Genomic DNA, 24302 nt, shown 5'->3' with positions numbered 1-24302 from the left:
ATGGTGAGAGTTTGAAGCCGATCTGAAAAGACACGCTTCAGAAATATTTCTGATTTCAACGATTCTTAATTTTTTTTAACTGTGAGACTAAGTGCAAAATTTAAAACTTTATGAAAAATCATATTTCTTATGGAATGCATAATCAAAAATATTTTGAAGTCGATCAGAAAAAAGTTTTCTTTAGTTACTAATACTATAAGATAATATAACTATTTATTCACTGAAATGAACAAACAATGTATTGAACAAAGCACTCCAAGGGGGATAAAGTACTGTTTATCAGAAGACTCATTCTGTAGTTATGGAATGTATGTCAGTGATTGCAAGGTACAATACCATTACTGGAACAATTCACAAATAACCCGCAAATAGGAGAGAGAGAGAGAGAGAGAGAGAGAGAGAGAGAGAGAGAGAGAGAGAGAGAGAGAGAGAGAGAGAGAGAGAGAGAGAGAGAGAGAGAGAGAGAGAGAGAGAGAGAGAGAAACTTACGACGACGTTTCGGTCCAACATGGACCATTTACTAATACAAAAAGAGATGGAGGCAGAATACATAAGCGAGGGGGGGACCAAGAGAGGAAAGAAAAAGAAATAGTGGTAGTGGCAATTCTGGTAGTGGAAGTAGTAGTAGTATTAGTGGTAGTATTAGTAATATTAGTGGTAGTATTAGTAGTACTAGTGGTAGTAGTACTAGTGGTAGTAGTATTAGTAGTAGTATTAGTAGTATTAGTGGTAGTAGTATTAGTAGTAGTAGTATTAGTGGTAGTAGTATTAGTGGTAATATTAGTGGTATTAGTGGTAGTAAACATAGGTAGTGGTAAGGCTGATAGTGGAAGTAGTAGTAGTATAAGTGGTAGTAAACATAGGTAGTGGTAAGGCTGGTAGTGGAAGTAGTAGTAGTATTAGTGGTAGTAAACATAGGTAGTGGTAAGGCTGGTAGTGGAAGTAGTAGTAGTATAAGTGGTAGTAAACATAGGTAGTGGTAAGGCTGGTAGTGGAAGTAGTAGTAGTATAAGTGGTAGTAAACATAGGTAGTGGTAAGGCTGGTAGTGGAAGTAGTAGTAGTATAAGTGGTAGTAAACATAGGCAGTGGTAAGGCTGGTAGTGGAAGTAGTAGTAGTATAAGTGGTAGTAAACATAGGCAGTGGTAAGGCTGGTAGTGGAAGTTGTAGTAGTATAAGTGGTAGTAAACATAGGTAGTGGTAAGGCTGGTAGTGGAAGTAGTAGTAGTATAAGTGGTAGTAAACATAGGTAGTGGTAAGGCTGGTAGTGGAAGTAGTAGTAGTATAAGTGGTAGTAAACATAGGCAGTGGTAAGGCTGGTAGTGGAAGTAGTAGTAGTATAAGTGGTAGTAAACATAGGCAGTGGTAAGGCTGGTAGTGGAAGTTGAAGTAGTATAAGTGGTAGTAAACATAGGTAGTGGTAAGGCTGGTAGTGGAAGTAGTAGTAGTATAAGTGGTAGTAAACATAGGTAGTGGTAAGGCTGGTAGTGGAAGTAGTAGTAGTATAAGTGGTAGTAAACATAGGTAGTTCTAAGGCTGGTAGTGGAAGTAGTAGTAGTATAAGTGGTAGTAAACATAGGCAGTGGTAAGGCTGGTAGTGGAAGTAGTAGTAGTATAAGTGGTAGTAAACATAGGTAGTTCTAAGGCTGGTAGTGGAAGTAGTAGTAGTATAAGTGGTAGTAAACATAGGCAGTGGTAAGGCTGGTAGTGGAAGTAGTAGTAGTATAAGTGGTAGTAAACATAGGCAGTGGTAAGGCTGGTAGTGGAAGTTGTAGTAGTATAAGTGGTAGTAAACATAGGTAGTGGTAAGGCTGATAGTGGAAGTAGTAGTAGTATAAGTGGTAGTAAACATAGGTAGTGGTAAGGCTGGTAGTGGAAGTAGTAGTAGTATAAGTGGTAGTAAACATAGGCAGTGGTAAGGCTGGTAGTGGAAGTAGTAGTAGTATAAGTGGTAGTAAACATAGGCAGTGGTAAGGCTGGTAGTGGAAGTTGTAGTAGTATAAGTGGTAGTAAACATAGGTAGTGGTAAGGCTGATAGTGGAAGTAGTAGTAGTATAAGTGGTAGTAAACATAGGTAGTGGTAAGGCTGATAGTGGAAGTAGTAGTAGTATAAGTGGTAGTAAACATAGGTAGTGGTAAGGCTGATAGTGGAAGTAGTAGTAGTATAAGTGGTAGTAAACATAGGTAGTGGTAAGGCTGGTAGTGGAAGTAGTAGTAGTATTAGTGGTAGTAAAAAGTAAGGAGAGTAATTTCAGTGGTACAAGAGAAAGAAAGGAGAGAAAAACGTGAAGTTACGCAACAGTAATAACAGTAGCAATATTAGTAGTGATGGAGTGATAGTCGTAGTAGAAGTTGGGGTCAGTCTAAGGACAAGAAAAAGGAGGACTGCAGGAGAGCTAAGAGCCCATAATGAAGGACCAAAAACACAGTGAGAGAGAGATCTGAAGGACAGAACACAGGCAGAAGAAAAGAAAGCAAAAAAAAGGAATGGAGAAGATTTAGGGAGAGGAGGATAAACGACGAGGTCAAGTTACGAGTGTTCTGAGTCTGGCACCTGACAATATAATGAGAAATGAAGGCATCTACAGAGACAAAGCCAGGACAAAGATTCGTACAAGGGAAGTTGAGTATAAGGGATGTTTCAACATGGCGGCGACTGTAAAGGCTAGTAATAGGATAGACAGTTTTAGCATAGGACCAGTCAATAGGATGACTGTGATCTCTAACATGACAGAAAAGAGCATTACTGGTGTCGAGAAGCTTAACACTTCTTTTGTGTTCCTTGAGTCTTTCAGTTTCTCCAAAGTATTGAAGAGGACAAGAGGAGCATGATATAGAGTAGACACCAGGGACATCTATAGCAGGAGGAGAAGTGTGGACTAGATACTGCGAAAGGTAAAATTTATGTTTAATGTCTAAGGAATGGAGAGTTGATGAGTTTAAAAACACTGGAAATATAAGAAAGGCAGAGAACAGATTTCACAGGAGTTGTGAATTTGGTACTTGAAAAGTCAAAGTTAATGAAATCGGAAAGGTAGCCAAGACGAGAAAACGAATTATGAAGAAATTTCCGTTTCAATGACGGTCACAATGCGGAGGGCACGGGGAAAGAGAGAAATAAGATCACTTTTCTTGGTAGTGGGAGCATGGTAAAAAAGTAGGGAATGTACATGTCACTGAACACAAAGGTGAGCAATGGACATGTACATCAAAGAAAGGAAGCAAAGAGGTAGATTCTTATCCAGTTTAAACTTGATGAAAGGAGCTAAATTGTTAAGGCCATCGAGAAATGATTGGAAGAAACTAGATTCATTCTGCGAAAGATAAAAATATTATCTACATAGGGGACCCATTAAGAAGAACGGTTTCAAAGTTAGGTTAGCAAGAACAGGGAATAGAGTAGATCCCATGGTGTCATCGAAGGTTTGAGAATATAATTTACCCTGAAAGGAAAAAGAGTTAAGAGTCCACACAAAGGCGAATAAGATCAATAAAAGCATCAATAGGTACAGGGAGAAGATGTACTCTTGCACTGGCCTTCACTCTGAGAAAATTATGAAGGCGAACACGTTTGATGAAATCTCGGGAGCCATAGAAGTGAGCAGGGGAAAAAGTACTAACAAAAGGAGTGAGAGTTTTGACCAGCCAAGAGGCAAGACACTAAATGACAGCACATCTGGAGGATTAGATGTGACGTAGAGGGATATCAAGTTTAATAGGACAGAGTCCGGAGTGTCCGAAGTTTATTGTTGAAAATTCTCTTGATGCGATCAAGAGGGATGGAAACGAGAGGGTGTAGGTACGTGAGTCAGAGAGCAAGGATATATTCAGCTTTGTGAAAGTAATCCTCGCGTTCAAGGATAACTACAGAATACTTTTGTCAGAAGAGAGGATGACAATATTGGAATTAGATTTAAAAGAAGAAAGGGCAAGTTGATAGCATCGAGGAAAGTGGTTATTCTTAGACAACAGAATATCAAGAGCAGGAAGGAAAACACCACAAAAAATGAACAGGTTGGAAAGATTCCGAAAGTGAGACTGACGAATGGAATCAAAAGATCTTATCAGGTTATTGCCAGCGAGAGGGGTAGGTGAAGTAGCAAAGGAAAAAACAAACCAAGAAGTTCAAGCTCATGTTGGGAGAATGTGACAGAAGACATATCAGCTAAACTGTCAGTAAGGGAGAATTTATACGAATGGATGTCTGAGATAAACACTGAAGTTTGTAATACAGTTTAGCAGAAAGAATCTGCGAATTAAGGCGATCTGTGTCTTAAACAATGGCAGTGAGAAGGTTACAGAAAACTTGTGGGAAACAAGAGAGCACGTTGACGTTAATGGAGAGTAAAGAAGGCAACATAAAGAAGGCCTCCTAAATCAACAGCTCATTCTTTCTATATTAGTATTTCTAACTCATTACAATAGTGACCAGGTGTGGACGAATCTGTGATGTCTGTTTTTCTGTTGGATGAATCCTCATTGTGTTGATAAATATTTTCTTTTATTTATAATGCCAAAATGAAGGTGTTAGGCATGTTTAGATAAATATCTAATGTGATGCATTATACTGACTGTACCATGCAAGTGAAATAATTTTTATCAAAACAAGGACAACAAATTTCACGGCGTGCCCAATAACTGTAAACTTCAGGAGATTTTGGGTGACGAGTTCTAGTTGTTGCATGGTGTTAAGCTGCATGCTTTCAAAGAGGGGGTAGATTACAGTTTTGGGTTGTCAGTTAGCAGTTTGAAAACAATAATACGAAAAGAACTTCAATTGAACTTTATTGACTTAAGACTTAGGGAGATTGACACAAGTCAGCCCATCTATCATCATTCATCATGCAGTAGGAACCACATGACTATCGCGCATCCAACAAGATAAGCAGACTCTTGGATGTCACTACTGCCCGGCTCCGGCTGGGTTACAAATATCTATGGCAGTTTTAAATCACCACCACCAGATGTAGACCAAACGAAATGTAAACTTTGCCAGATGGACTATTGTCACACCTTGCGTCATTATGTACTGGAGTGTGATCAAATTAATGAATTTAGAAACAACTCACTCAGAAATGTTCAAGAAATGGCAAAGTATTTCATCCACAGTGGTATATTACAGACCATTCTGGAGAAATACTCTGACTTTGCTAGCTGTAAATAAAGCATTACCAAGTGTGTGTGTGTGTGTGTGTGTGTGTGTGTGTGTGTTTCTGTGTGTGTTTCTGTGTGTGTGTGTGTGTGTGTGTGTGTGTGTGTGTGTGTGTGTGTGTGTGTGTGTGTGTGTGTGTGTGTGCGTGTGCGTGTGTGTGTGTGTGGGTGTGCGTCCTCGTGTGTATGCATACATTTGTACGCTCGTGTGCATGTGTCTGTGCGTGCGCCCTCGTGTGTGTATGTGTGTGCGCGCGCGCTCGTGTGGGTGTATGACCCACTTAATATTTGTATTTATAAGTCATTACAGTTGTGACCAGGTGTGGACGTATCAGTGGTTCATTACTTTGTAATTTGTTCATGACTGTAACCATGTATAGGAGTGAGGCTGATTCATTACCTCTGTAACTTGCCATGACAGGATGGATAATGAGAACCTTCAAAACTAGGGAGGCCAAGCCCATGATGACACTCTTCAGGTCACTTGTTCTATCTAGGCTGGAATATTGCTGCACTCTAACAGCACCTTTCAAGGCAGGTGAAATTGCCGACCTAGAAAATGTACAGAGAACTTTCACGGCGCGCATAACGGAGATAAAACACCTCAATTACTGGGAGCGCTTGAGGTTTCTAAACCTGTATTCCCTGGAACGCAGGAGGGAGAGATACATGATTATATACACCTGGAAAATCCTAGAGGGACTAGTACCGAACTTGCACACGAAAATCACTCACTACGAAAGCAAAAGACTTGGCAGACGATGCACCATCCCCCCAATGAAAAGCAGGGGTGTCACTAGCACGTTAAGAGACCATACAATAAGTGTCAGGGGCCCGAGACTGTTCAACTGCCTCCCAGCACACATAAGGGGGATTACCAACAGACCCCTGGCAGTCTTCAAGCAGGCACTGGACAAGCACCTAAAGTCAGTTCCTGATCAGCCGGGCTGTGGCTCGTACGTTGGTTTGCGTGCAGCCAGCAGCAACAGCCTGGTTGATCAGGCACTGATCCACCAGGAGGCCTGGTCACAGACCAGGCCGCGGGGGCGTTGACCCCCGAAACTCTCTCCAGGTAAACTCCAGGTAGATCTACCTGGAGTTCATTACCTTTGTAACTAGTTCAGCTATCATAACTTTGGGGTCCAGTCCCTGGATCCATTATGTACCTTTGTAATCTTTGGACTACCGCCCACAGGATGGGTATGGGGTGCATAATAAAGATATTAAACTAACTAACTCGCATAAGATATCAAAATATATCTGTTTCTGATAATAACGAGCCTGAACCAGAGTCTGATGAGCTAGAATGGTTTAACTTGTAAATACCTACTCTAGTGCAGTACCAACATGCAATAAGGCCTGATGACAGAGAAGTATGTTGCAATGGTATATCACTATCAAGTGAATGCCAAGTCATTAACTTGCAAACATTGCAGCACAAACAAACATCCAGTCACATGCTCTATTGTCTCTCATATGCCAGGTAAATATATTCATAAAGGTAAAAATTGCTTCAACGACTTTCATTCTAAGCAATAGTCTTTTATAATTTGGGTGGCCCGGTGGTCTGGTGGCTAAAGCTCCCGCTTCACACACGGAGGGCCCGGGTTCGATTCCCGGCGGGTGGAAATTCCGACACGTTTCCTTACACCTATTGTCCTGTTCACCTAGCAGCAAATAGGTACCTGGGTGTTAGTCGACTGGTGTGGGTCGCATCCTGGGGGACAAGATTAAGGACCCCAATGGAAATAAGTTAGACAGTCCTCGATGACGCACTGACTTTCTTGGGTTATCCTGGGTGGCTAACCCTCCGGGGTTAAAAATCCGAACGAAATCTTATCTTATACTAAAACTTTTACAACCCAAAGCAAGGTATAACTTCCAAAGAGAAAAAAACACGTCAATAATGAAAGTTTAATACTGGCAAAGAGATATTTTCCAGTCATATATCAAAAGGAAAGAAATCATTCAACACCTGTGGAATGTGATGCATTCAAAATCGATTCAAGCAAAGGAAAGAAAAGTTTGAAGCCGATTAAAAAATACATTCTCCAGTAATGAACTGATTCCACCAATTTCAAGATTTTTTAAAAATTCCGTAAAATTTAAAATATGCAGCAACTTAAATTATATGTCTGAGGTGTCATCTGTCTTACAGAATATATTGACACTAATATTTTGAAGCCGGTCAGAAGAAACATTTTCAGCTTTTGAATATAAATGGATAATACTCTTTAAGTCAAAGATATCGGCAAATTGGGACTTACTCCATCCGGTAACAGCACATGAGTCTTGTGCTCCAGAAAACACAGCAGTAATATAAATTTGAAGTTGATTAGATGAACCATTCTTCAGATTTCAAAGATTTCCTGTTATAATTTTACTTCAAGAAATCTTCAAACAAAACTTAAATGAATATTATCCTCTTGATACATTGCATCAGCCATTAAATTAAATTAATATGATTTCAGGGGGTTATAAACTGCACATTTTACACATAAAATAGTCAAATCTGTACCTATATACTTGAATTTCATTCTCACCATCTTCGAATTAGGAGGAATGTTATGTGAACGTTTGATGCCGCCCTGGGAATGTGTCCATCAACCTTGGTCATAGAGCACATAACTTAACCGTTTTTTTTTAAATTTGGTCCTCGTTATAGTGCAAAATCATTTAAAATTTGAAGACGACTTGATGAATCGTTCTCGAGTTATGAGCTAAAAATGAAATAGAAAATTTAAAGAAAGAAAAACAAGATAAATGAACTGTAGCCCTTCGTGGATACCTAATAGTTATTAGGCATTACTGAAGAGGGTCTTTTAAGAGATTGCCAGATTCTTTTACTTTTATCCGTTTTTTCCTTCATTTTTTTATTTTCCTTTGTTCATAACTTAAGGCCTCATACGGTAGATCTAAAAATTTCAAAGCTTGAGTATAGTAACTAAGGTCAGATTCTTGAAACAATTCTCATTTACATGTGACAAATAGCTAAAGTTGTTTAACCAATTCCAATTATCCAAAAAATGGATTCATTAACTTGCAAATCCATCAGCAGCGTTGATTCAAACATTAAAAAAAAAGTTGCCTCATAATGCGAAGACGATAGGGAGTAAAATTAAAATGTGTAGATGCTTATTTTCCCATTTTATGAGTAAATTAGTGTGAAATTTTATTCTTATTTTGTCATGTTAAATAACTCTCAGATTAGCTCTTCTGAACAACAATATTTAATGATTGATGCATCTTATGGCCAGTACGTATCCCTCGTCTGGACACTGGTGTTATGTATCCCTCGTCTGGACACTGCTATTATGTATCTCTCTATTAAGTTTTCTTTGTGTACTGGCAAATTTGTTAATATTATAAACTAATTAAAAATATTGAAATCGTTGGAATCTGTGCCATAACTGGAGAATTACTCATCTGATAGACTTGAAATTTTCACAACTGGTGTGGTTTATTGAACACAAGGTTCATGCTGTTGTCGGGTGGCATTAGTCCAGATATTCCATATTTATTCAATAAACTATTTATTTCTGGTCGGCTTCAAAATATTAATGATGACACATTCTGTAAGAATGATGTTACTCCGTAAGTTTAATCTGTGTGAGTGCAAATTTTAAATTTTACTGAAATTGTTAGAAAAACTCTGAAACGTTAATATCAGATCATTTACTTGAGAATGTCTTTCCTGATCGACTTCAAAATTTTACCGTTGGTGGTTTTATAAAAAGAAAACTTGGCGTTCTCTTTGAGTTGTGTAAAATACCATTCGTCAGTTTAAATAAATAAATAATTTTCCATATAAAGGCTATATAATGTAGCTTCTGATCTGCCTCAAATACTAAAATCTATTGGGTCATTCCATATCAAGTGGTCTGAGTTTAGAAAAGTGCCCACTTCACCATTATGGATTATGATGAAACTTGGTGTGCTGAATCTTACATGTCTCAAACTAAGTTTGGGAAAGTTTTAAAAATATCAGTGAAATGGTTGTTGAGATAAAACTCTTTGTTTGACACTATGATGCGACCGTGTACCATAACCCTATGAAATTTCGGTATTTTATAATTAAAATAATTTCTCAGTGTTTCAACGAAAATATGTAAATGAAACTTTGCTGTCTTTTACAACTTCTTATGCTTAATCCAATGGTACTAATATGGATTTATTTTCTATTAAAGTGACATGCTGATTGAGCCTCAAAGTGGGACAAAAAATCAATGCGTCAAAAAATGTCAAAGTTTAGCCTTCTCTGGCTCGTGTGATAATAAAGTTATTCCAGTGAAATATCGTTTACTTTTTTTGTGATATAACATTGTTTACAAATATGTAGTTTCAGCTTGGGAGAATGTTTCATTCCTGTCTGATTTAAATTAAAATTTTCACTTTTTTTTTCAAAAAAGTAGAAAAGAGGGTAAACAAACCATACCCCCGGCCGGGATTGAACCCGCGGTCATAGAGTCTCAAAACTCCAGCCCGTCGCGTTAGCCACTAGACCAGCTAGCCACAATAAGATTCATCCAACTAGGTATATTTCTACACCATAGGAAGGTTAGCACAGGCACCACTGTGACCACAAATGCAAGTTTTTACAGACGAATCTCCAGCTAGCGTGGCCGTGACGAACTCTAGCTCAAGTCCCTTCACTGCCGTCAACATGACTCATGTTGAGTCAGAAAAGAGGGTATTTTTCAATGTCCTTTGGCAAAAAAAAGTAATTTAGAAACATTTTTGAACTGCGTCCATTAGAAAGAGCATGTTTTAAAAGTTGCTTCAGTTTTCACTGTACTCATACAACGTCCAAAAAAATACAACAGGTTACTATAGCTTCAGTGATCTGTGAAAATCTGTAGTATGGTTGACCTTTTAAGCTGGACGTGTCATGTGATCATTTTTTCAGCACTCTTTATGAGAAAAGCACAGAAGTATTTAACTGTTTTGGTCCTTGGTGGCATATCCACTACTGGTTCAATCAATTTGATCCAGCAATCCCGTTACCATACAGGCCAAGCTCTATAGCTATGCAATCTCAGCCACAAGTGGGTTTCCTTGTTCAGGTTCCCAAGCCTACAGTCTCAGTTTCTCTGCTGAGGTTCCAAACCCAACGAGGTTCCTTAATCTAGGTTCCCAAGTTCTGACTACTTGATTTCTTCACTGCATTGCTTTAAATAGGTGGCTCACGTTTGCCCCCCAAAATTATGAAAACTAATATTGTCGCCCAGATGATGTAACTGATGGAATGGGAAGCATGGAAATGAGGTTCTGCTACAACGCCCAACAAATGTCGTCGTGTCTTTCAGGTCAGTAAAATGAACTGGCCAGACCGTGTATGTGCATAAACTTTATCAAGGTGTCACTTTCTTCCACTGGTACTTCAACAACGTTTCCAATCCACCATTTGTTATCGTAAATGCAAGCAATGTAATTACCGGGTAGCAGTTATGATATTTGTAGGCCTGGCATTTTAGTGCCCATATTGGAAGTTATGAAAACGAAGTAGATGGCATCATTCGAAAATTTGCTTACGCCTATGGTGTTTCTGTAAAGTGGCACAAATTGGTGATGCTCCGTCGTTCCAGCTATTGCGTTGCTTTCTTGCCATCTTTCTTCTTGAAACCATTTGTGTTCATCAACTTCTTCTTTGGGAACAAATGTATATTTAATTCCATATATATTCTTGTATCCAAATTCGATTAGATATTTTGGTGTCAGTATTTGGTCGTTCATTGGTTTTTGATAACCATCTCTATTGGCTTGTTCCCCCCCCCAAAAAAAAAAACATCCATTGTGCTTCAACATTGAAATCAATCTTGTGATTGCACAAATTTACATAATTTTTGAAGATGTTACATTGAGCGCCAGAGCCATCACTAAAACAGGGGATTCTAGCAACTTTGGTTCTTATCTTCAAAAACTGGATCAGCTTTGCAAAAGAACAAATGAACAGATATTTAGTCGTAACTTGTAGGATACCTGTTTCGTTGACGTAATATGCAACAAACGGGTACAATGTAACTTGTAAAATTTCCCAGTGACAGTCCTGAGCAGCATCTTGTACAACACATGAGTAATTGTCTGCAAAGTCCATCACAACAATAATTTCACTTTTATCAAAATTCACTTTCAAGGATTTCAGATATTTGCTTTGATACTTTGACACAAAATAGTGGCTTGTCAGCTTCCAAATTATGTTCGTAGGCTTCCTGGTAAATTCATCCAACGTTAGTTTGGACGCTTCTAGCATTCCATGGTCGGTATGCATCCACTGTTTCAATTCAATTGGTTCATCTAGATCCCAGTCTATAAATATTTCTTGGAGATAAACTGTAAGTTCATCCAGAGTTCAAACTGCAAACAGTGTCTTCTATAAGCATTTTGTGGTCGTCTTTAATATTGGCTCCTTGCAACATGAGTTTGACGTTCTGACTTTTTTTATTAACACATCGGCCGTTTCCCACCAAGGCAAGGTGGCCCGAAAAAAATAAAATTTTTATCATCATTCACTCCATCACTGACTTGCCAGAGGCGTCCTTCCACTACAGTTAAAAAACTACAACATGAACGCCCCTCCTTCAGAGTGCCGGCAGTGTACTTCACATCTCCAGGAATAAAGTATAACATGCCAGTTTCCCTGAATACTTTCATAAATGTTATCTTGTTCACACTCCAACAGCACGTCAAGTCCTAAAAACCATTTGTCTCCATTTGCTCCAATCTAACACGCTCACACACGCTTGCCTCACACACAAAACCTCCTTTACTCCCTCCCTCCAACCTTTCCTAGACCGAACACTACCCCGCTTTCTCTCCAATACAGACTTATACACTCTCGAAGTCATTCTATTTTGTTCCACCTCTCTACATGTCCAAATCATCTCAGTAACCCCTCCTCAGCCCTCTGGATAATAGTTTTGGTAATTCCGCACCTCCACCTAATCTCCAAACTACGGATTCTCTGCATTATATTTACGTCACACATTGCCCTCAGACATGACATCTACACTGCCACCAGCCTTCTTGTTGCAACATTCACAACTCATGCCTCACACCCATACAAGAGCGTTGGTATAACTATGCTCTCACATATTCCCCACTTTGCTTTCATGGATACAGTTCATTGTCTCCACACACTCCTCAGTGCACCACTCACATTTTTTCCTTAGTCAGTTCTATGATTCACCTCGTCTTTCAAAGACCTATCTGCTGAAACGTCCACTCCCAAATATCTGAATACATTTACCTCCTCCATATTCTTTCCCTTAATCTGATATACAATCTTCAGTTACCTAATTTTCTTGTTATCCTCATCACCTTCCTCTTTCCTATATTCACTTGTAATTTCCTTCTTTTACATACACTACCATACTTATCAACCAACCTCTGCAACTTCTATTCAGAGTCTCCCAAAAGCACAGTGTTATCAGCAAAGAGCAACTGTGATAACTCCCACTTTGAATTAGATTCTTTGTCTTTAAACCCCACACCTCTTGCCAACTCCCAATCATTCACTTCTCTTACAACTCCATCTTTAAAAATCTGAACAACCATGTTGACATCACACATCTCTGTCTAAGTTCTACTTTTACTAGGAAGCGATCTCCCACTCGCTTGCATACTCTTTCCTCATAATGATTCTTCACTTCTTTCAATAACCTACCTCCAATTCCATACATTTGCAACATCTGCCACATTGCCCATATCCACCGTATCATACACCTTTTCCAACCCCATAAAAGCCACAAAAACCTCTTTACCCTTATCTAAATACTGTTCACCCACATGTTTCACTGCAGACACTTGGTCAACACACCCCCTACCTTTCCTAAAGCCTCCTTGTTCATCTACTCTTAATTCTTTATATAATAACTCTACCATACACTTTACCAGGTATACTCAACAGACTTATTTCCCTAAATTTTTGCACTCTCTTTTATCCCCTTTGCCTTTATACAAAGGAACCGTGCATGCACTCTGACAATCTTAGGTACCCTACCCTTTTCCATACCTTTATTAAATAAAAGAACTAACTACTCCAAAGCTATACCCCCACATGCTTTTAACATTTCTGTCTTTATCCCATCAACTCCAGCTTCTTTACCCCCTTTCATTCTACCCACTGCCCCACGCACTTTCCCCACACTCACAACTGGTCCTTCCTCACTCCTATAAGATGTTATTCCTCCTTCTTCTATACACGAAGTCACAGGTTCCCTATCTTCATCAACATTTAACAATTCCTCAAAACATTCCCTCCATCTTACCAATACCTCTAACTCTCCATTTAATAGCTTTCCTCTCCTATTTTTACTAACAAATTTATTCGTTCCTTAGGTTTCTCAACTTTTTAATCTCGCTCCAAAACTTTTTCTTGTTTTCAACAAAATTCGTTGATAGCATCTCACACACTCTCACATTTGCTCTCTTTTTACTTTGCTTCACCAACCTCTGAAACTCTCTTTTTCTCTCCATATACTTCTCCCTCCTTGTATCACTTCTACTTTGTAAAAACCTCTCATATGTTAACTTTTTCTCTCTTATTACTCTCTTTACATCATCATTCCAACAACTGCTCTTCTTCCTCCCGCACCCACTTTCCTGTAACCACTAACTTCTGCTGAACGCTCTAACACTATATTCTTAAACTTACTCCATACATCTTCTACCCCATTGCCTATACTCACACTAGCCCATCTGTCCTCCAACAGTTCTTTATATTTTACCCAAACTGCCTCCTCCTGTAGTTTATAAACCTTCACCTCTCTCTTTCTTGCTGTTTCCATTTTCCTCGTATCCCGTCTACCTTTTACTCTCACTGTAGCTACAACTAAAAAGTGATCCAATATATCTGTTATGCACCACTTTTTCCTGAGCTCACAAAATTCTGAAAACTCGATTTCAGCAACATTCCTTTCATGATATACCATATCCTATATAAAAGATACACAAACCGCTTGCGATTGTGTATCTTTTCTCCTTCAATTAGAACTAGAACACAATTTTTCTTGCCAGGACACATTCTGCTGAATACAGTCTTCGTAAAATTCTTGTATTCTATTGACAAACTCTTTCGACAACTGCTTCCCAACTTTTGGTTCTGGCAAAGCCAAAATACGTTGTTCATTCATAATTTTTCTGGCCGCCTTCACCATATGCTCTGAAACTCCAAATTTCAATAGACCAAATTTTTGAAGGTAAGGCCAATATTTACACTTTTTTTTTTTTGATCTGTGGGTTATTTCGATTTCCTTCTTCATTACTCCAAACAGAGAAATTAAGTCTTCACATAAGCTGCATTTCATCACCTGACTAGATGATCAAATGTTCTGAACATCAAGTCCGGCAGTGGCAGTGATTTTATGCATCATTAAGAACATAAAAAAGAATAAACACTGCAAAACAGGCCTACTGGCCTATGCGAGGCAGGTCCATTTCTCCCACCGGCTTAAGCCAATGCCTTGATCTAGTGAGGTCAGGCGCGTCACTTAAGGGAGGAGCACGGCATCAAACCTAGTAGCACAAGCTCGTCAGGTAATACTCACACCCACTCACATCCACCCACACCCACTCATGTATTTATCTAATCTATTTTTAAAACTACACAATGTCTTAGCTTCTATGACGGTGGTCAGGAGTTTGTTCCACTCATCCACGACTCTATTGCCAAACCAGTGTTTTCCTATACCCTTCCTGAATCTATTTTTTTCCAATTTAAAACCATTGCTGCGAGTCCTGTATATGTTAGATATTTTTAGCACGCTATTTACATTCCCTTTATTAATTCCTGTTTTCCATTTATACACCTCAATCATGTCCCCCCAAATTCTACGCATTTCTAGAGAGTGCAGATTCAGGGCCCTCAGTCTATCCTCGTAGGGAAGCTGTCTGATACATGGGATCAAGTTTGTCTTCCTCCTTTGTACGTTTCCCAGTGCATTTATATCCATTCTGTAATACTGTGACCAAAACTCTGCAGCATATTCTAAATAAGGCCTAAACAAAGATTTATAGAGTTGAAGAACAACCATAGGACTTCTATTATTTATGCTTCTTTCTATGAAGCATGGATTCTGTTAGCTTTATTGCGAACACTTATGCACTGTTGTCATGGTTTCAGATTACTGCTAACCAGAACTCCTAGATTCTTTTCGCAGTGCGTAATATTAAGATCTACATTATTTAGTTTATATGTGACATGGTTATTTTCCTGTCCAACATTTAGAACTTTGCATTTGTCTATATTAAACTGCATCTGCCACTTCTCCGACCACTGCATCAGTCTATTCAAATCATCCTGGAGTGCTCTATTGACCTCATTAGAATGAATTGGACGGCCCTTTTGGTATCATCAGCAAATTTGATTATATCGCTATTTATTCCTTATCTATGTCGTTTATGTAGGTTTTGAACAACATGGGGCCTAACACTGATCCCTGTGGAACACTGCTTGTGATGTGCCCCCAGTCTGATTTCTCCACATATATGCAAACTCTCTGCTGCCTATTTGTTATTCACGCCTCTACCCATGAAAAAATTTCTCCCAGTATTCTGCACTTGCTCATATTTTCGTTTTGTTTAGCCCTCTTTATCTCTACTACTCTCGAAAATTTCAAGGGTGATTCATCCAAGGCGATCAAGCTTCTATTAATTGTGACAGACTTGCCCATATCAAAATTATCCGAAAATGAAGACTAGGCAACTGAAGTCTCCGCTACTCGAGCATCAGCTTTACATTTAGAACAAATTTTTTTTATCCGAGTTTGATTTTGCTCTTTGTCAGTTAATTCAAATTCTTACATCGTTTGAACATCGACTCTCAAAAGTCCTGTTTTGGTGTGATGATTTTGCTATCTAAATGGATTGCAACATGTCTTTGCATTGTTTTAATATTTTTCGAGGTACATTGCTTCATGATGTAAACAAATTTGGTCATCGTCCATAGATTTACTTTTGAACGTCGAATAAGCAGTGCTTTGTTGTCTGTGGATAAGTCTTGTACCGATTTAAATGCAATTTTCATGCTAATGAGGGTTTTCCTCTTCCAACGATACATGTTGTGGGACCACCATTCCATAGTTTCTATACTATAAATTTGCTATCAAACTGTCTATATATTTAATTTACCGTCGTCTAAAGCCTTTTAGAAAACGAATAATGAAACGTGTTATAAGAACTTCATTTCTCAGCACACAATATATGACATCAGCATACAGTAACCTGTTGATTTTTTTTATGTTGTTTAAAACATGTTCTTTCTAATGGACGCAGTTTGAAAATGTTTCAAGATGACACTTTTTGCAAAAGCACATTGAAATTACCCTTTTTCTAGTTTTTTTTTTAATGCGAACATTTAAATTTAAAAGGAGCTAGTATTGCAAGTAGAAACTATATATTTGTAAATAAGGTTATGCCACAAAATAGGAAACGAATTTTCATTTTGATATCTTAATTATTACACGTACCAAAGAAGGCTAAATTTTTTTGATGCATTGATTTTTTTCCCCACTTTTAGGGTCAATCTTTATGTCAGTTTTAAAAAATGTAAAATCCGTAATAGATCCATTGGATTAAATGTTAGAAGTTGTGTAAGATAACAAGGTTTCATTTATTTTAGTAGAACAGTGAGCAATTATTTTGATTCGAAACTGCCAAAATATCGTAGGTGGGGAGCCCTGGTCCACTTGACATGATAGTGAGGTGGGGAGCCCTGGTCCACTTGACATGATAGTGAGGTGGGGAGCCCTGGTCCACTTGACATGATAGTGAGGTGGGGAGCCCTGGTCCACTTGACATGATAGTGAGGTGGGGAGCCCTGGTCCACTTGACATGATAGTGAGGTGGGGAGCCCTGGTCCACTTGACATGATAGTGAGGTGGGGAGCCCTGGTCCACTTGACATGATAGTGAGGTGGGGAGCCCTGGTCCACTTGACATGATAGTGAGGTGGGGAGCTCTGGTTCACTTGACATGGAATGGCTCTACTGTATCCAATTTGGAAGTATTTTTGTATTATTTTTGAGTTGGGTGGGCGCCAATCTGCCATTTCTTTAAATCAAATCTCATCAAACTGGGTTTTCTTTAAAACATATCAAATATTTTTCTTATAACACTTAGAAAATTTGTAATTGAATATAAATGAAAAAAACCTAAAGAGTTTTTAAATTTCATGAGAACTGAAATCCTATTTTCAGTATCTTGGTCTCCCTGTTAGTTCTTAATTATAAATTTGAATTAGGTTTGGGCTGCATATATCCTAATTTTTTTTCACTTTTATTAGAGGATTTGTGATATTTATTTCTATATTGAACTTTGCAAATGACTGTTCTGACTCGCTTTAAATCTTTAATTCTGATACTTAACTGCATTTCCAACTTATGCTTCCTTCCCTCTGCAGTAGTATGTATTGAGGTACGAGGGACTTGGGGTAAACAATATGGGGATATCTTTCTTGGATCATTCAGTGACCGGTTTACATCTTGATTTTGTACATATCTGCGCTGACTCATCAACCTTCATATCTTGAGTGTAGCAGTGCATTGACTAACTTGTGGTTAATATGTTGAGTGCAGCAGTAAATTGACTAACTTGTGGTTTAATGTGCTAAGTAAAGTAGCGAGCTAACTAGTTTGTCATTTAATGACTCACGAAATCGTAATGACATGATTGCAAACAAACCATACCACGAGCGGGGTTAGAACTCGCGATCAGAGAGTCATAACTGTCTGATCGGGGATTCTATCCCCGCCCGTGGTATGGTTTGTCATTTAATGCCACAGTGAGTTCACTAGTTTGTGGTTTAATATGCTGGGTATAGTAGTGAGTTGATTAGTTTGTTGTTCAGTATATTGAGTATATTCAGTATATTCAGTATATTGATTTTTGCAGCAAAGATTAGAAAAAAAAATCCATTCTCTGCAGTTTTAACCAATTTTTCCGTATTACCAAGCTGTGGGATGAGGAGAAAAATATTATTAGTAGAGTGACTTACGCCACAGCCGTTATTTTGAAATAAAATCTAAGAGAAAAGTAAACTGTACCAGAATGAATGAGGCGCCGAATACAACGATCCATCCCCATCCACCGTCTGGCGCAACTTTCTTCTTTTTCACTGCGTCCTCATCACTTCTTAACTCTGTTTTCTTTCTGATTATGTCTTCATCTGAAACTTGACACTCACTGACGTCTTGCAACTTTGATTCTGTCTCTTGTAAAGTTTGACCATCCTCATTTATTTCTGAATTAGATGAAACACAAATGCTAATAAATTGTTGTGCTTGATCTTTCACTCCATGTGACTCGGTGCTGTCATATGACATTTCCTGAAATGGAAAATTGAAAAAACTGTATTTTCGAAATAATGAACAATATCTACAATACTGACAAGTGCATCACTTAGTTATCCTTAATATAGAACAGCTTCGCCTGCACCGCTTGTTTCTTTAGGCGAATATTTAATTATAACACTTGAAACAATAGCAGTGGATAGGTAATTTTGAGGTGATAGTTCCTCAGTTCTGATAGAAAGAATTGACCACCTATCAGGACAAACGTACATATATCACCTATGAACATACGTAGGTGACACACCTAACCGAGGAAACAGTGTGTTAAAATAGACACCAGCAACGAGAAAACAATAATATACATTCAGAAATATTTCGTAAATGTCATGATGGTAGTTAGGGAAAGCTTTTATAGGAGCATGTTATAGGCACGACAAGAAAGAAAATGAGAAGAACCCAGCAAGACAGGATTTTGCGTATACCCGAAGTACATATGAGTAGTATGTTCTTGTCGATCTAGAAACACTGGCGAATTCCAGGATAATGACCATGGAAAAGAATGTGATAATGGGGGGTCGGCATAACCTCAGGGGTGTCAGGGTACAAGTTTAATATGTTTAATCATCCCCCAAGGGGATAGAGAGACTTATTCCTGTGTGTTACTAAGTAGAAACAGAAGCAGTACAAAGGATTCAGGTGACTGGGTGGTGGATTCCAGGATAATGACCATGGAAAAAGAATGTGATAATCGGGGGTCAGCATAACCTCAGGGCTCTCAGGGTACAAGTTTAATATGTTTAATCATCCCGCAAGGGGATAGAGAGAATTATTTCTGTGTATTACTAAGCAGAAAAAGGTAGATAATGATCACTTCTGACTCCCCAAACTCTGCTCCCCTGATAGATGGGAGAGGCAGTACAAAGGATTCAGGTGACTGGGTACAAGCTTGCCATCTCCGAGGGAGTTCCCCCGGTCTGCAACTCACTGACGCAACTGTTGCTACTTCACAACACTGCTGGGTTCAAAGAATGCGGTAATGGAGGACAGCTGGTCTCCGAGGGAATGTTGCTCGTCCGCCCGTACCTCGGCAAAAAAGGTTCTTCCGGGTACTACGGTACCGTTTATTCTCGCGGCTGCTAGATCTTTCCAGGTGGGGAGGCTTAAAGCAGTGAGAAAGGTCATCTAGGGAAGACCTTTGTGCTGATAGAGCTCTTATAGGTACTTTGACATATATTTTCCTCTTATCTGCTCTCAGATGGGGAGAGGCTTAAGTGGTGTGATATTGTTTAAATATATATATATATATATATATATATATATATATATATATATATATATATATATCTATATCTATATAGTATATTTGTTTAGACTAGAGAAGATAGTAATATATAGTTATATGTAAAGAAAAAATAAAAATCAGAGTTTGGCAATATTTTTATTAATTCACATACAAAAGGGCAAAAGCTGTGCAAAGTTTTTTAGTGCAAGCAAAGGGGCGAAACTGTGCAAGTTTTAGTGGTTAGACTGAATGACTGCGCTCCTCCTGTTCACTTTCTGTAAGATTGATAACCTCCCGCTCGAAAATGATTTCCTTTTCAGGTATGTCATCTCCCGTTTTTACTCCATCTCCCGCCTTTACTCCATCTCCCGCCTTTACTCCATCTCCCGCCTTTACTCCATCTCCAGCCTTTACTCCCACGTCGGCTGTTTTCCCTTCCTTCTCCGACTGCTTGTCAGGGTCTGCTTCAAGGTCGCCAGTTTGTTCAGCACCTGCTGCGGCAGTGACCTCAACAGAGTCATCAGATTGAGCAGTAGCAAGCGTAGAGAGGTCCACAACGGGGTCATCAGACTGACATGAGGGAAGGCTCTGCGTTTCATCGTTGTCGAGATCTGGTTCTTTCTTCATAGGCTCCTCTATATCAGATGAACTGTTCCCATCTTCCACAGGCTGTAAGTCATAAAGAGAACATATTTATCACTTTCAAATAAAGGAGTGGGAACTCGTCTCTAATCTACCAAAGGAGGGAAACAGAAGACATACCCTTTCCTGAGGAAGTCTATTTTTGCGTTTCCTGCTATCATCACAATGACACCGGTTTAGGAGTTTGATGCCGACGTGTTCCTTCCCTTCCAATCTACCAGCCGATAAAATCAAAACTTTACAAATTCTGACTGGCCCAGTGAAAACTGTTGAAGAAAAAGGAGACTCAACTTTAAAATTATTATAAGTCTCTTGCGCTCGTTTGCTTCGTTAATATTCAAAGAGAAGTATCCAATCTACCAGCCGATAAAATCAAAACTTTACAAATTCTGACTGGTCCAATGAAAACTGTTGAAAAAAGAGACTCAACTTTAAAAATTATTATAAGTCTCTTGCGCTCGTTTGTTTTGTTAATATTCAAGGAGAAGTTTTAGCAAAATAAATTTCTCGCTTACCGGAATCGAGAATATCTGCTTCCTTCACCATGATGAGAGTAAATGCTATGGAGAGGTCAGCCTCTATCTTTTGTGGGGAAGACAGCTTCAGCGGGCTCTTATATACAGCTCAGAGAGGACCTTACCAGCCAGGAGGGGTATTTGGGGGATACTCTCATCAGAGGTGACCTTCCTCAGAGAGGGAAGCACAAATGTAACCTTGACTACTTAGGCAAAATGTAATTTCACAGGGAGGCAACATTTTAAAATTCTCTCTAGCATATGCTATCACTAATCTGTCATTGATAAAAAGCGATTTTTTCCAAGAAAATTTAAAAAAAAAAAATATAAAGCTCTTTCTAATCCCACAAGGCTTGTTTTATGAATAAACATCATAACATATAGACCGCAAGTGAGTGAAAAATCACTTTGTGTTCTGCCGGATAAACGATATAAATATTTAATTTTATTTAGTTTAAGAAATTTTTTTAAATTTATGCCATAATTCTCTGGTTTTTTCCCATAACTGTCAAAGAAGAAGGATAGACTATTTTTCTTGTCCAAGAGAAGAGAAAAAAAATGACCCATTACTTTTGAACTGTACAAAGGAAGAATATTGCTTACAAGCACTATGGACCTGTCTGAGGGATAGCCATCTAATCTTATTTGCTTTAGAGCATCTATAGTGAAACAGCCAATATATGTGACTTTATTTCCTAGGGCTGGAATTAAACTATTATTTATTTCTGTGCAATTCATTTTTTTTTTATTTATGCACGCACATCACAATGAACAGATCTATTCTGGTCGATGGATAAAACACCAGTGGTCTGAGCAAATAATAAAACTACCTTATTATGAGGGGCAGGCTTAGAGAACTGTAATTCAATTCTCAAGTTACCAGATTTTTCAATCGGGAGAGCGTCTTCCACTTGGCTGTCTGTTAAATTGAAAATATTGATGGTTCGCCCAGAGGCAAATGATTCATAGAGAATTAAATTTTCTTCCTCAATGCCCAGAGAGTTAATGGCTTCATAATATAATTTACTATAATGATGGGGGAAATCACTGCTTATGCGATAAACTGTATTATTATTAATACATACGGATAAACTGGCTAGATCCCCATGCTCAAAATATAGACCATTCTCCTTATGTTTTCCTGCATAGGCTGTCATGGGCAAAATTACCATGAAAATTTTGGCGGGAATTACATGACCCCTTGGCTGATCTATTAGGAGGCTCGTTTGATTGTGACCTAGCACATAATTTTTACTTAGAGTGCAATTAAAAGTATACATTATCGGCTTTGCGTCTAAGGCTAGAGACTTGTTCAAGGCCATATAAGCTGATGTATATGGGTATACCCTATTAAGCCATAGCTTAGCATAATTAATATGGAGCTGGTATGTGCTGGCATCATCGTCTGTTTTCAGAGTTCACGCTTGAGGGGATAATTCCAGCCTAATTTTTAAATCGATATTGTCAAGCAGATATTGGTCCAGAGTGGATATGTCCAGAGCCAAGGGAAAACACAGAGTTATGCCCTGTTCTTTATCATTCTTTGTCAGTATCTGTGGTTCTTTTGCTGATGTGCAGGCGAAATAGGCTGTATCGAACAATTAAGTTATACCTTCTCCTCCTTTAAAGTCGGGCAAGAGATACCCCAGTCGGGCGATACTCAACAACTGGCTTCATTTTACTGAGCTGCAGAGTTTAATAAATGACCAGTAATTAAAACTAGAATTTGTTTCCGTTATTTGCTCGCCCAGAAAACACTGGACACCTTTAAATAACGTGTTGGACAGTCCATTTATCAGACCGACGTTGTTTGTGTCTCCTAGTGGGCTTTGCCCATCAGCCTCTGTTAGAGTCACTCTAAATTCTATAACTATTTTGCCTAAATCTAGAAATGCTCCGGGAACTCTAGTTTCTGAGAGAGAGGAAGGTTTACTGGTAGAGTATCAAAACTTTGAGTGCGAGCTATGGAACTCTCAACTTGTCTCAGTCTATGCGGTCGCGGGAATTGATTAATGACGCTTGAAGAATAATCATTTAATGGGACTTTGAGTCCACTGTTTTCAGCCCCGACACCCGCCATGGCTAATAAGCAACTGTTTATACGAGAGAGAATACATCGGTTTTGTAACCAACTTGACTTCGTCGGCGTTTATTTAACCTGCATTTATTATTCACCCGTCGCTTACCCACCCTTTTTACTCTGCCACCTGTAATAACTTTCTTTGCAACTCCTTTCAAAGCATCTATCCCGTGAGATTTAAGAGCAGCTTTCATGTCTGTTTTTCCAGACTGATAATCATCGAGCATTTTAGTTCCAAATTCTACTGCACTTGGCACAGCCACTCTGAAAAGAAAAGGTAAAGCTCTTTTAGCTAGACCCGCTAAAGCCGAAAAAAATCCCCCACCTCGGACTCTGTATGGCGCGTGAAAAGTTTGTATATCCCCCAGACCAGCCCCCACATGGGAGGGTTTCAGGGAGAATAAACTCAGAAATTCCTGCTCAGAGGGCACTTGAAAGGGTACACGCATGTTTGGCTGTTAGAGAAACAATAACCATTTTATGCTGAGTTGATTCTATTTATTTATCGGTCTTACATGTAACACTACGGTAGTGGAATGACCGCTTTCAAAAGACAGATTACGACCAAACTGATCTGTCACTTTGATGGCTATTTTATCTAATTTAGTTATGCATAGAGGTTTGTACATCATGGGATGAGCGCCTTTTGAATAACTCTCCTGAAAGGCGAAAGCATCCAGAATATTGACTAACTGACTGCCGTATATTTGCGGTTCCACAATATCACTATATATTAAAACATAATCAACTCCGGCTGTGGGATCAGGTTTGAATGGGGCAATCTGCTTGGGGAGGGAGCCCCCCTCGGGCACATCACTACGAAATAAATAATATTTTTCAGCGCTGCTAAGCCCAAGCACCCGAGCTATTCTTGGTTTAAATTGAGCTCTAAATAAAGTGGCAGCATGGTTTTTTCCCATAAAGGATCGCGATCTGGTCGAAACTAAAACCCTCCCAATTCCGGCATCATAAATGAGTATTTTACCTTTTAGGAAATGTACCGAAAAATTATCTCTAAAGGCTTTTTTTAAATCAGCTGTTAGCTGTCGATTAATTTCTTCAATAATATGGCTGGTATCCGTCGATAAAACATCATTTTTTGATAGAAAGTGGTGGACTACTGCTTCTGTACTTATTCCTGTTTCAGTAATGTGATTTTGTATAATGTCAATGCCGCATTCGGCATCGTCTCTTGTTAGAACATTGAATTTTTTGGGATACAAAACATTAAGCAAGGCTATTTCGTAGTTCAAGGATGGATTTAAAGGCATCGCAGTAATTATATTTTGAAAGGCTGAAGCGGTATTGTCGAAAATGTCAATATTTTCTAAACTGCTCAAATAGATAT

General features: G+C 38.7%; 1 protein-coding gene across 1 annotated transcript in view; it reads right to left on the bottom strand.

Annotated features, from left to right (window-relative positions):
- The window catches only part of LOC128698117 (monocarboxylate transporter 12), an 84878-nt gene extending 61697 nt beyond the window's left edge, over window positions 1–23181 (bottom strand). The window contains exons 1-4 of the mRNA XM_070097656.1: window positions 23061–23181; window positions 21705–22111; window positions 20009–20386; window positions 18190–18471 (exon numbers count right to left, since the gene is read on the bottom strand). Of these exons, the coding sequence (XP_069953757.1) occupies window positions 18190–18471; window positions 20009–20386; window positions 21705–22111; window positions 23061–23181 (1188 nt within the window). The remainder of the gene's footprint in view (window positions 1–18189; window positions 18472–20008; window positions 20387–21704; window positions 22112–23060) is intronic.
- Between the last annotated feature and the right edge of the window lie 1121 nt (window positions 23182–24302).

This window comes from Cherax quadricarinatus, chromosome 58 (genome assembly GCF_038502225.1).
Source record: "Cherax quadricarinatus isolate ZL_2023a chromosome 58, ASM3850222v1, whole genome shotgun sequence".
Taxonomy (NCBI): domain Eukaryota; kingdom Metazoa; phylum Arthropoda; class Malacostraca; order Decapoda; family Parastacidae; genus Cherax; species Cherax quadricarinatus.
Note: the sequence above shows the minus strand (reverse complement) of the source record. Positions and strands in the feature narration are given on the sequence as shown.